Raw genomic sequence first — 13244 nt, 5'->3', positions numbered from 1 at the left:
ATAAGAGCTAAGGCAGGGGGTGGGTGGGTAGGAGGAGAGTGAGTTTCTCTATCCACTGATAAACTCTTCCAGTAGATCCTTGAGTTGCCATGGAACTGTTTCTGTAGCCCTTGCTCTGCCTGGTCTATACCCACACTGCCCCCTGGGGGGGGCACTAATGATCAGAGAAGCACTTTAACAGCAGGCCTTTGCCGGGCTCAGTCCCCCTTGGACCTGGAGACCAAGGTCATTCACTCTGGTATTTCACAGCCAGGAACATTAATTGAAAGACTTCTGGGCTTTACTTTTACAGAACTTCTAACAGCGAGGCCAGGAGAACCGTTGTTTCTCCCTCACAACTGATTAGCGTCACTGTGTGCTCCAGACTAGAAAATGCCAGTGTGGTGGGCTTGTAGAGACGCAGCTTGTCAGTAATTAATATTATACTTGTCCCTCTCCTTTGAGTCAGGGAATCAGCAGAGCACTAGAGAACTGTCTTTTGCTCCAAGGATTGCCTTTTATCAGATGAACTTCCTATAAGTCCACTTTCAGGAGATCACAACTTTTCATTTTGGTGAGAGAAAGAGAAAGGAAGGAATAATGGGTTTAGTACCAAGACAACCCAGGACCAGCTGTTTCCAAGGTTCCCCTCCCTGGGCCAAGTAAAATTTGCTCTCAAATTTGATATTACCCCTGGTCATCCCTGATTTTCACCCAGATTTTTTTCCTTACTCAAAGCTCTCTCTATGGTATTTCTTTCCTTTCGTAATTTAACTCTTTATTTCCTTTTCCTCCTCAAAAGGCAAGACTAATGAGAGGAAATGGGGTATCTCTCCTCACTGGCTGGCCCCTGGGGTTGGTTAAAATGGAGAGACTGTTGACTAAAAAAACAGCCCCTGTGTGTCCTCATGTTTGATGTGTACAGGCCCTCGCTCTGCTCAGCTGTCCCTGAGGGTGTTGGGCCCTTCTCATGCCTCTCCACCACCACCGTGAGCGTAGCAAAGAAGGGAGGGGTTGGGGGAAGAAGAGGTGGAGAGAAGGGGAGGTGGGAGAACAGGCCTGGCCGGGGCCTGCTCAGAGGTGAAGCAGCTTTGCAAAGCTTCCCAGAGAGGAGGCCTGGTCTCTGCGGTCTCCACAGCCCCACTGCCTCCCCTGCTTTCTCCCTCCACCACTGATGCAGCCTCCAAATGGAGCCGGGCAGCACACACAGGGCCCAGGGGGGCTGCTGCTCTGTCTCCAGAGCAGACCTGGATGGGGCGAGTTAACAGTCAGACCTTCCACAGAAGGACAAGGCTGTGCTGTTAGCTGAGAGCTGCTTGTCCGGTTGAGGGCATTCTTGCTTGCTAGAGGCTAATTTGAAAGTTATCTGCTCAAATACTTCATGGCCAAATAAGGTGTCAGCTGGTCCCCTAAAAGCTGAGCCCAAGAAGAAGATACAAGATAAGGAATAAAACCATATATATTAATTGTCTTTGAAAGTAATGAAAAGATCTCATTTTTCATAAGTTTGCTAACTTGGCTAAGATTGTGTGGGGATTCCAAGGGATACACAGCTTTCTACCGATTCACTCACCCACCCTCTCCCTCCTTCCTCTCTCTGGTCCAGTAGATTCCTCTGGCATCTCAAGCAGAACAGTTCTGTGGACCCCCAGGCTAGCCCCCTGCAGATTCTGATTCTACCCCAGATAGCCCTGTCAAGTCAGTTTTTCAGGACGAGTTAAGATCCCATTTTTAATCCAGCTCAAATGTGTATCTTCCTGTGTGCTATAATGAAGTTGCAGGTTGATTTTAATCCTTATAATTAGACCATAAAGACGTGTTATTTTGTCATACTGCATCAGGGTTCTATGTTTCCTTCCCGCATTCATTTCACCACCTGGAAGCCAAAGGCCAAGGTTAGGACTACCTCGCTCACCCCTCAGTAAACAGTGACTCCCCTAGCCAGCCCCCTGCCTTGCCCCATAGTAAATGCTTGTTATCCCATCCAGAGACCCTGCAGCTTTGACATTCTTTCTCTTGGTGCTGCTGGAATTGTTGACTGTTGTCATAGTGAAGGGCAGTTAACGCGGTCTTGGGTTTGGGTTTTGGCGGGAGCTGAAGGGAACCCTGAGAACTGAATGCCTTCCTGTTTCCACAGAACTGCAGTAGTAGGTTGTTAGCTCTTGGCTCCAAGTGTGCCCTCTCTAGCTGGCGGTTTTCTCCATGATGATTCTGTAACATCCCCCAAGATGCAGCCTGACACCCTCCACTCCCAAAGCTTCTGCTACTGGGCTTCACATACACAGTATCCACGCTCAGTTTGAGTTGATCAGTCACAGAGGAAGGCAGCAACCCTGTAAGCCTGAACCCTGTAAGCCCTTCCAACTCTTCATTATCGACCTACTGTCTGCATTTTCCACTGGCTATCTTTGTATCACAGTCTAACAAAGGACTCACGTTATTGGTTTATTGGAAGAAATTTTTCCCCTTGTTTGGAAACTGACATCACTTGTGTAACTCACAAGGCGGGCATGTAGTCTGTCTGTGATTGAATGCCAGTGAGTGGCAGAGAAAAGATATTGATGGGTGGAAACCAGATGGCTCTGGTCTCCCATTCATCAGAAAGCAACAGATGTCAGTCCCCATATGGGGCCCTTCTAGCCAGCACTGTCACTGTGTCATCTCACTAGCAGAAAGGACCTGCGGGGTTAGAAAGTACAACTCCAAGGCTAAGCCCAGGTCTGCGAGGGGGAAGCACTATTTCAGTACTAGCTCTGCTTTGACCAGCTGGTGGGCTGGTTCCCATCAGTTATTCTTGCAGCCTTGGTTATCCTGCAAGGAGCACAACGCCTCTTAGCTTGAGAACGATTGGGTTGGCCAAAGAGTTCGTTCGGGTTTTTGGCCAATCCGATACAAATCTGAACTAGGAATCCCAAGCGTTTTGTTTTTGACTAATTGCTTGTTTCACAGAAGGACTTAAAACCCAGAGCTTAATACATGGTGGACACACAAATGTTTGTGGAAAAAAAGAGAAGTAATAGGTGTCAGAACTCTTTCGTCTAAATCAAGCAATGTGTTTTAGGACCTGTCGTTTCTCTCGCAAAGCAGGCTTTTAGTTTTGTGCCTTATTGGTGCTTTTGGCCCATTATCTACTGTTCCCACTGGTGGACACAAGCTCCAGTCACAGGGAACAGACACAGAGAAATTACACAGATTTCAAAACATTCTGGGAACCAGGAAGATCCGATTCAATTTGGATGCCAGCAAAACTTGCCCTCAGAGATGCTGGGAGAGAAGAACAAAGCTACACAGTGTATTATATCACCTTAGTTGCTTAAGAACTAGGTACCAGGGAGTGAGACCATTGTAAACCGTTGGTTAGTGTCCAGAGAAAGGTGAGGGAGGGGGAAGAGCATGCAACCTTGCTGAGCCTGGGGCCCAGGCTGTCCAGGGGAGCCATCTATGGGGAAGTGGCCCACCGATGCATGGGGCCAGCATGGGGCTGTCACCACTTCTAAATGGGACTTCTTTGTTTCCAGGCAACGTCCTGCCCTCGGAGAATGCCTGGCCTCACTGGCAGGTGCCATACCAGTGGCATTCCTGGAGCCCACCCTTGACTGCTACAACCCACTGTCAGTCTTCAACGCCAAAACCCCCAGGGAGAGGTCTAGTAAGTATCATCCCACAGAGGTCATCACTGATGTGCTTGAAGAAAGCAGCGGGAGGGAAGGCCACGCAGGCAGGGACGGCAGCCTGCAGCACTGTGGCTGGTTCACGTGGTCTGGGAGGGGCCGGGAGGTCAGAACTGGCACCGTGTGGCACGTCTCCATCTTGCTGGAAAAGTGGGCACAGGCAGGTACTTTGTTAGCGCTAGACTTTGGTTTCATCTTCTGTAAAATGAGGAGACAGTGTAATTGATTTCTAAATCCCCTGCATCCTAAAAATTCAGGTTCTCCTGTCTTCCCTGGTCTCTGTTCTCTTTCTGCACCTGGGGATATGGCTGCCCTTTACAGTTCCTCTCCAGAGTGTCAGTGGGAGGGGCACAGCTGCACTAATAACCTTGTTACACCCTTTTTTTTTTTTTTTTTTTTTTCTGGTACGCGAGCCTCTCACTGTTGTGGCCTCTCCCGTTGCGGAGCACAGGCTCCGGACGCGCAGGCTCAGCGGCCATGGCTCACGGGCCCAGCTGCGCCGTGGCATGTGGGATCTTCCCGGACCGGGGCACGAACCCGCATCCCCTGCATCGGCAGGCGGACTCTCAACCACTGCGCCACCAGGGAAGCCCCTAACAATTTGGCAGGTTTTTTTTGTTCTGTTTTGTTTTTGCGGTATGCGGGCCTCTCACTGTTGTGGCCTCTCCCGTTGCGGAGCACAGGCTCCGGACACGCAGGCTCAGCGGCCATGGCTCACGGGCCCAGCTGCCCCGCGGCATGTGGGGTCTTCCCAGACCGGGGCACAAACCCGTGTCCCCTGCATCGGCAGGCGGACTCTCAACCACTGCGCCACCAGGGAAACCCTCGTTACACTCTTCAGGTCCACAGACAGGCCGTGTTTCCAAGGATGATAACCACGTGTTCTCCATCTTCGGGGAAAATGAAGCAGAGAAAAACACAAGAAGGAACTGAAATTCTACAAGAAAGAGAATTTGACAGGAGTGTTGATGCACTGAGTTCTAGAACAGTGGTTGGCAAACTCTGGCCACGGGCCTCATCTGGCCCGCTGCTGATTTTTGTAGATGGTGCTTTATTAGAACATGGCCACACCCACTCATTTACATGTGGTCTGCAGCTGCTTTAGCACTGTGTAGGGGAGGAAAAATAATTTTCCCTCTACCCTTCATCATTCTTGGCCGAGAACCCCCCACTAAAAAAAGACAGAATGACAGGAGAAAGACAGACTTTTACTTATATACCTATGTGTACATAAGGGAGCCCCACAAAGATATGAGGCTCAAAACCAGCCCAATAATTGAGGCTTATACACCATCCTGATCTAAGGAAAGGGTTAGGAGTCGAGGCTTCAAATGGGGTAGCCATTCATGGGAAAGTGAGAAGAGGAAGTGTTTGGTAAACAGTTTGCCCTGCCACGCACATGAGTCTTTCAGATGAAAAGGTGATCTTGGGCAAGAGCTCTCTTCTGGTACAGGCACTTGTATCTAAGGTGAACTTTCCTTATAAATGCAGATTTTCCTTACAAAAGAGTAACTCTGTTTTCAGACACTCTCCTGGGTCTGCAGTTTCTTAAAACTAATCAGCTCAAAGTAACCCCTCTGCCAAAGGGGCGTATTTGGGGGTGGCCCATTCTGTTCCCCTTCAACTGCAGTGACACCATTGAGTAGTGGCAGCAAAGACTGTTGGGCCTGCAATGGCTAACATATTTACTGTCTGACCCCTTTATAGGAAAAGTTTTCCCACCCCCTGTTCTAGGGTAACCTAGAACTGGAATCCAAGGCAGGTGGTAAAGCTGCTTCTGGAGGGTAGAAGAGAGAGTCCCCACGTATGGATGAATTGTGATCCTGCTGAATGGCAATGGATTAGAACAGAGGAGCTTCCAGCAGGAACCTTGAAGGAAGCTTGGACTCCAACGGGAAAGAGCTACAGTGATTTGATGCGACATGAAGCAAAAATTACCGCACCGTGGGTCTGATCAATATTAAGAAAAACAGACCCCCAAAAATCATAGTAAACCATTTCTAACCAGAACCTGTCCTATTCAGAACCCATATTTTCTTAAAATATTGATGCACGGTACCAGCAGGTGACTAGACTGTGCATCCTTTCCACATGGTTCAAGCCCCCTTTTCAAGCTCTCATGGGTCCTAAGGGTTCTAGGAGAGGAAAGGTTCCTGTTACACTCTTCTCTGTCACCACTCTTCTTTCCGTCTAAGGATCCAGAGTACTAATAAGCCTTGGTGGCTTTATTCTCACTTGCTTTTATTACTTCAGATAAAAGAAGCACATGAGCCCCAGAAAGGATGACCAGGACAATTTAGACAAGACTGTTTAAAGTTCTCTTCCTGAACTAGAATACAGCAGAGACTAGTGTTCTCAGAGCTCGTCGAGGGAGAAGCATCGCCAAGATGCCTCCACGTTCCAAAGTCTCTCAGTTAATTCCCCAACCTCCTTAGCCTCATCTCACCCTTCCTCCTCTTTCATGGACTAGGAAAAATATAGTTCCAACCTTGTTTTTCTCTGCCATCTCATGATTCCGAATGAGTCACATCTTGCAGCTAAAGTAGGAGCTGAACAACTGAGCAGGCTTTGGCAATGTTGAGGAAGGGCTGTGACATCTGTAGGCAAAAGCCAGCAAAAATGTTGCTCCCCAACTCCAGAGGGACATGGGTCCAGTCATGACAGTGCTGGATACGTATACGTTTATTCTGCTCCAACTGTGATTCAAGAAAAAGTGTGTCTCTGTCTGTGTATCACCAACGTATAGAGCTTGCACCTTGGGAAAGAGAGAGACCTACTCTGCTCTTGAGCTCCCAGAGGTAAGCCTGTGCGCCACAACTACTGAGCCTGCGCTCTAGAGCCTGCGAGCCACAGCTACTGAGCCCACACGCCACAATACTGAAGCCCGCCCATCTAGAGCCCATGCTCCACAGCAATGAGAAGCCCGCATACCGCAAGGAAGAGTAGACCCCGCTCACCGCAACTAGAGAAAGCCCGTGCAGAGCAACAAAGACCCAAGGCAGCCAAAAATAAATAAAATCAAATCTTAAAAAAAAAAAAATGAATCAACAAAGACTGAATGCTGACCATGTGTATGGCTGTTGAAAAGTAGAGTGTACGCGAATATTTATTCTGGGATAACCAGGTTTGCCTGGAGCCAGAGAATGACTGATGGCTTGATGGACTCTGAGAAGGTAGACTTCATTCATTATACAAAGTAGGTGGCCTGAGGGACCAAGCAGGGAAAGGAATGTGACAGATGATGTGACGTGACAAATGATGCGAGTCTTTGGTTGAGAAATACAATATGAACTGATTTATCAAGGCTTCAGTCAGTTGGGCATCTCTCTTAATTAACAGTTGGTGTTTTGCCAGCAGAGTTACTCATATTAGGAACTCTTCTGTCTTGTAATGTCCTGGAGCATTTTCTGACTCATCCAAAAACTGGAAAAGGTCTAATACTGTTATGTGCTAGATAAAACTAGATAAAATCTTTGGTTATGTGTGGCAGTGGTCTATTAATCAGAATAGTAGATTGACCAAAACATCCTACTCACCAGCCAGTTTACTTCCCAAATCCTTATTGGAAAAATCAACCAGAGGGAAAGGAGGTCCAGTTTCCATGTAAGCTGTCTGCCTATACTACAGAGACGGTGCTCTCTGATGCTGTCTTCTTGAGGGAGGAGCTGCTTGGTGAAGAAAATACTACTTTGGAATCTAACTCAGTGGTTCCCAGTGGTTCTCAGACACTAGCATGTATTAGAATCATTCGAAAGGCTTGCTAAAGAATGCCAAGTCCTACCCCTAGAGTTTCTAATTCAGTAAGTCTGGATTCTGAAGGTCCTAACAAGTTTCCGGGTGATGCTGCCACTGCTGGTGGGAGGATTTCACTTTGAGAACCATTGATCTAGCAGATGAAAGGCCAGCGTGTTCTAATGGTCCCCTCTTACATTCTTGTGTCTGATTCTAATAGGACCCAGCTGAGCTGTTTTTCAGGTAGATAACTCAGCAGCATTCGTTCTGCAGGTTTATTATGTGGCATTTGAAGAACAAAACAACACGTAAATCACAAATGTTTCTTCCCCTCGAGGACCAATTACATATAAATAACTTTTAAAGGTCATTGTAACGACTCCAGTGAAGCAACCGCAAGCAACTCTGTGTTTCTCTTAGGTAGGAAAAAAAAGCGTCCATGATGATGTATTCTCTGTGTAACATTTAAACACACACACGCCCCGAGCCTTCTCACGTATAATTTTACAACAAACAGTTGTAAACGTCAGCTGCATCTGTGGCAGTTGGCATTGTTCTGTGCGCAGAGCTTGACGGTAGAATGTTTGACGGTACTGTTCGTACCTATTGATTCTGACACTGTATGTGTCAAACGATTTTGTTCGTGAGAGTCTCCCCAGACCCCCATGTTGATGTCACCCCCGATTCTTGCTGCTCTGCAGCAAGGTACAGGCTGGACTTGTTCTCTGCAAATGACCAGCATTGGCAGTGGATGGTGTCTAACCTGTATAATTCCCTTACGCTGTAAATCATAGGAGTTCGATGTTCTTTGGCTTTCATGCTACTAGTCCTTTTGAATTGTCTGGATTTAAAGGACACTGGTTCACTCCTAACTTCCAAGGAAGAGAGATCTGTAGCCTTCTACCTGCCAAAAGGCCATACCGATAGCAACAGAAAATCACAGTTAGGGAAAGGGTGCTGGCACCTCACAGGGCCTGCTCCATAGCAGGGAGGCTCTTCCGAATCGTCCATCACTGTGCAGCTGCACACCATCTCCTAGAACCACTTGTAACAGCTACCGATTCACTGTCTCCAAGGCAGCCAGGATTATTCTGGAGCTCGGCTCCAGGCAGGACAATTATGACAGAAATCAAGACAGTCCCTTCAATTGGCCAATATTCCTAAAAGCCAAGGAATTTGCTGTGGCCTCTGATTCATTAACACTTCCATTCCTATGGACTTAAAATCTAGGAAAGAGAGAGACTTCACACCAGCAGTAACCCCGTGGCAAAGGGCCTGCAGGCACAACCCAGTTCACTAAACGTCACATTTTATTTGAAGTTTCTGCTTTGTCCTTTGAAATTCATGAGAACTTTACACTTTACTCCTAATACCGAAAAGAATTTCCTCAAAGCTTCTAGTGGATCTAATAGGCTCCACTAGTGGATCTAAAATGCACCACATTTTCCTGTTGCTTCTCTGACTCCCTAGCCCCCCTGGTGTCTGATGCTTCGGCCCCGCTGTGAGAAGTTTGGCCTGTGGGTGGAGTCTGCAATGAGCTGCCTCCCAGGCCCAGGTGGACCCTGGGGGCTATGACATAAATGGACGCTCTGCAGAGCTTTCGGCTGGTGCTTCTTTTCAACCATGCCCCGCCCTGCCACGCAGAGCCCTTGTTTTCGTCTCACCCGTCAGGAGCCTCAGGATGTTTCTGGTCTCTCCTCCTGTCTTGGAGGGAAAGAGTGTCTTTTGCCTTAAGAAGAACAAGACACATATCCCCTTGGCTTCTTCTTTTTGCTATTCTTGTATCTGACAACGTTTAATGTTGAACGCTGTCATCATCTCATCCTGTGTGTCCTCGTTCAGTGAAGCGGCCTCAGTCACTCAGTGTGAGGAAGAGATAGGGCTGACTCACTATTCCTTGCACATAAACCTTCAGAAACAAAAAGGTTTAAGCGAATGACAAGAGGTCTTGGCAAAGGTTCCTTCAGGTCATCAATAACTTCTTTTGTAAATGCAGAAATCAATGTATGTGCAAAGTTTTCTTCCCCGAGATTTCAACTGGATGGAAGGTGTTGTCTCTGGTCCAGCTGAAAGAATCTCTGATGCAAGATGTTTCTTTTTCCTTTTTGAAACAGTACAGACATGATCCAGGTGACCCAACCACAAATAGGCAACTCAACACCGATGGGTTGCTTTTCTCCTAGCCCTGCCTTTGCTGCATGCACTGAGGCCAAGATGGAGAAGCAAGAGACTGACTGTATCACAGAGAAGTCTTATGAAATGTCCCTCGGCCATGTCTCTGTTATGCTCCTCTAAGATTCAGTTTAAGTGTTCTAACCTGAGTATGACATCTAGAAGATAACCCAGCCTCTGGAAGCTTTAGTCTTTACAAAGGCAGCAGGAGAGCATAAGCTCCCCTGTATCCGGAGCTGACTTGTTTGAGGCTCTGGGGTGGAAAATTATGTCTAAAGACCAAAGGAGGGGTGGACAGAGAGAGAGAAGGTCGCACTATTTGTGCTTTTGAATTACTGTCCCTTTATTCTTCCTGTACCCTCTCGGTCAGTTCTGGGGATGCCAGACACGGTGGAGGAGATGTGCCCTGACATCCCCCAGCTGGAAGGCCTGATGAAGGAAATCAACGACCTGGCCGAGTCAGGGGCCCGGTACACGGAGATGCCCCACGTCATCGAGGTGATCTTGCCCATGCTCTGCAACTACCTGTCCTACTGGTGGGAGCGGGGGCCTGAGCACCTGCCCCCCAGCACAGGGCCCTGGTGCACCAAGGTCACCTCTGAACACCTCAGTGTCATCCTGGGCAACATTCTGAAAATCATCAACAACAACCTGGGCATCGATGAGGCCTCCTGGATGAAGCGCATTGCAGGTACCACACATGCCTTTCCTCCCCGGCCCCGACCCCAGCACCGAGACGCCTGGACTTTCTTTTCTTCTCTTAGTCTATCTTTAAGCTATTCCCCCTCCCCGCACTTAGTTATTTAACAGTGAAAAGAATTGACTTATTCCCCTGTAGAGCTTCCTGGAGCAAATGCTCCTGCCTAACTCCCCAGCTAATCCAGGTCCCTCGAATCTCCAGGAAGCCCTTCTTGATAAACTCTACCCAACTCCCATGATCATTGCTTATTTGCTTTTGGTACTTAAGAATTCCATTTGCTCCTACAGTAATAATTGTCCATATTTTCTCGGTAAGTGATCCTGCGTGTTTTCCACACGTACAAAACTCACTCCCATCTGGGCTGTACTGTAAGTTTCTAGCATTTGTATTTCACTTTATGCTTCCTAAGACGCTCTCTAACTTAGGTTCACAGTAGCCTCACTAGGAGTTCCGTCTTGTCTTGTATTCCTCCTTGCATGCAGTAGGCTCTTAATGAATGTTGTTGGCTGATTTTCTGCTCCTGAAACAACTCCAAAAGAGGAGAACCTTGGAAAATTAGTAACCACACTTTCCACAGTCAGGAAACCATGAGTATTTTAGTGTCCTCTGTCAGAGTAGAGTTGAGAAGACAGAAGCTAAAGCAAAGTCATTGCCTTTATGGACCTGCGGTTTTGATGGACCATAGCTGTTTCACCCCTACAATCTCCTAACCATAAAACACAGCGGTGGGATCAGTGGTAGCTATTAGCTTCCCGGACAAATGAGTAGATATTCCAAGGAAGAAAACTTCTACCGCCTTCCTGTCTCTGAAATGAACTTCAAATTATAAATACTTCGGGTACTGATGGCTCCTAGACAGTATAGACCTCTGGGAACATATGAGTAGATAAAGTTGGCCTTCCTTTCTTACCTAGTAGCCCAGGAATATTGTTAACCCTAAGGCAATTTGTTGAGCAGCTCTAATTTCTAAATCTGGATTAAGGGAAGGAAGGTAATGGAAGGATGGACTCCCTCAGCTTCCCCAGAGGTGCGGTGGAAAGATGTCACAGCACCCTGATGGGAACTGAACGGGACCTGTTATTTCACAGGTGAACCCATATCTCATTCAGTTAGGCCGCTTCATTCCTGGTGCCTGAACAGAGTCCATTTTAAATAGCAACCTCACATCAGCCATATCTGGAACAGCCGTTCCGATTCCAGATCCAGAGCAGAAATGCAGCCCGGTGAAGGCTGGAGTGTGAAACGTGAAGTTTCCACCTGTTGGTTAATGCTTCTCAGCAGAGAACTGTTTTCGCCTTCTCTTTCTAAAACAGCCGTATTTATGAAAGCAAAAAATAAGATAAAGTGAGATTAAAAAGAAAAAGTGCTGGATTATAGGCTGTTTCTAGTCGAAACGCCCTACATGAAAGAACCTTTGAAATACACAAAACACGCATCAATGCACTTTGTGAATGGTTCATGACTCTTGAGAATTTTATTTCACTTATCTTTAAATAATTACTCTGATTCTCATCTTTATTATGGATTAGACCAATAGGATATTCCATTTAAGAAACTCGATGAGACATGTAAGTTTTATCTTTCTCTTCAAGAAGGCTGGAACCATAGTCCCAGGTCCCACTGATTGCTTGTTTCTGCTCATCGACTTCTAGTGGCGACCCCAGTCTGCCTCTCAGTTTATTATAGATGATAGTAGTTTCTCTGCTTTTCTCAGGGCCCAGAGGAGTCCCCAGGCAGTAGGTTGGCAGTTCTCAAGTCCTGGGGGCTGAGAACTGTGGTTGGGTCCATATGTTTTTAACAAGAGATTTTTCTATAAACCAGAAAACGTAGTATTGAGTGCCTACTCTTGACACAGCACAGTGTTGGTTATTATGAATAAAAGGCTTATAATCTCGCTAGTGAGCCAAAACCAACGTGAATGTACTCTAAAATGAAACAAGATAGCCTGTTATGAGGAGCTCAGAGGTATAGCAAACACCATACGTGAAAGGTTAAAGGGTGGCAAGGTTTCCCCGTGGCCTAGAGAAGCAGAACAGGAATAGAGACCTTCTCCTGTAGCTCCACCCCCACCCCCAGCAACTGAGGCTTCACGAGATGGAAGGGCAAGTGCTATCCTGAGTTGAGGGCTTTTCGCAGCCTCACCTTTGAGTATCCCTTCTTTCCTTTCATCGATTGTCATAACATGCAAAATGAGGGGGAGGCCCTTTGTTTGCAAACACAGTGTATGCCCAGCCAATCATCGGCAAAGCCAGGGCGGACCTGCTAAGAAGCCACTTCATCCCAACTCTGGAGAAGCTGAAGAAGAAGGCTGTGAAGACCGTGCAGGAAGAGGAGCAGCTGAAAGCCGACAGCAAAGGGGACGCCCAGGAGGCAGAGCTCCTCATTCTGGATGAGTTTGCCGTCCTCTGCAGAGACCTCTATGCCTTCTACCCCATGCTGATCCGCTATGTGGACAACAACAGGTACGGAGGAGGCCTAGGCAAGTCCCCAGGATGGAGAGACGGTATTGGGTTTTGTTACAGGTGAGAGAGGGAGGTCACAGCTGCCACCGCCAGTGCCCCTCCCCCACAGAATCCCCAGTGTGGGACCTCTGGGCAATGCTCTCCTTGGTCAGTGATTCTACATGATCAGTGGCATGGCCACCCCTTCCATCTTCACAGGCTACCACAGGGAAGAGGGAGTTAGTCGAATAAGGGCAGCAGCGACCCACTTCTGCCCCTCTGCTGCTCTGTCACACATTCATTCAACAGACATTACCGACTGGGTGTCAGGCACTGTTGTAGGCATTAGGGGACAAGAGAGAACAAAACAGAAAGAGCTGTTGGCCCAGGGAGCTTTCATTCCGGCAGGAGAGTGGGGCAGGCAGACAATAAGCGAAACAAATACTTGCATGTTTACAATATACTTACTTATACACTTATAGATCTACTTATACACTTTACTTATAATTTACTTATCTGAGTAAATTATACAAGCAAAGTAAAGGGAAT

General features: G+C 47.4%; 1 protein-coding gene across 1 annotated transcript in view; it reads left to right on the top strand.

Moving 5' to 3' along the window:
• Positions 1-13244, top strand: part of RYR3 (ryanodine receptor 3) — a 366040-nt gene that overhangs the window by 287765 nt on the left and 65031 nt on the right. Inside the window, exons 65-67 of the mRNA XM_073799899.1 lie at positions 3498-3628; positions 9925-10245; positions 12476-12716. Of these exons, the coding sequence (XP_073656000.1) occupies positions 3498-3628; positions 9925-10245; positions 12476-12716 (693 nt within the window). The remainder of the gene's footprint in view (positions 1-3497; positions 3629-9924; positions 10246-12475; positions 12717-13244) is intronic.

The sequence above is a fragment of the Tursiops truncatus genome, chromosome 2 (genome assembly GCF_011762595.2).
Source record: "Tursiops truncatus isolate mTurTru1 chromosome 2, mTurTru1.mat.Y, whole genome shotgun sequence".
NCBI lineage: Eukaryota > Metazoa > Chordata > Mammalia > Artiodactyla > Delphinidae > Tursiops > Tursiops truncatus.
This window is presented reverse-complemented; position numbering and strand designations above follow the sequence as displayed.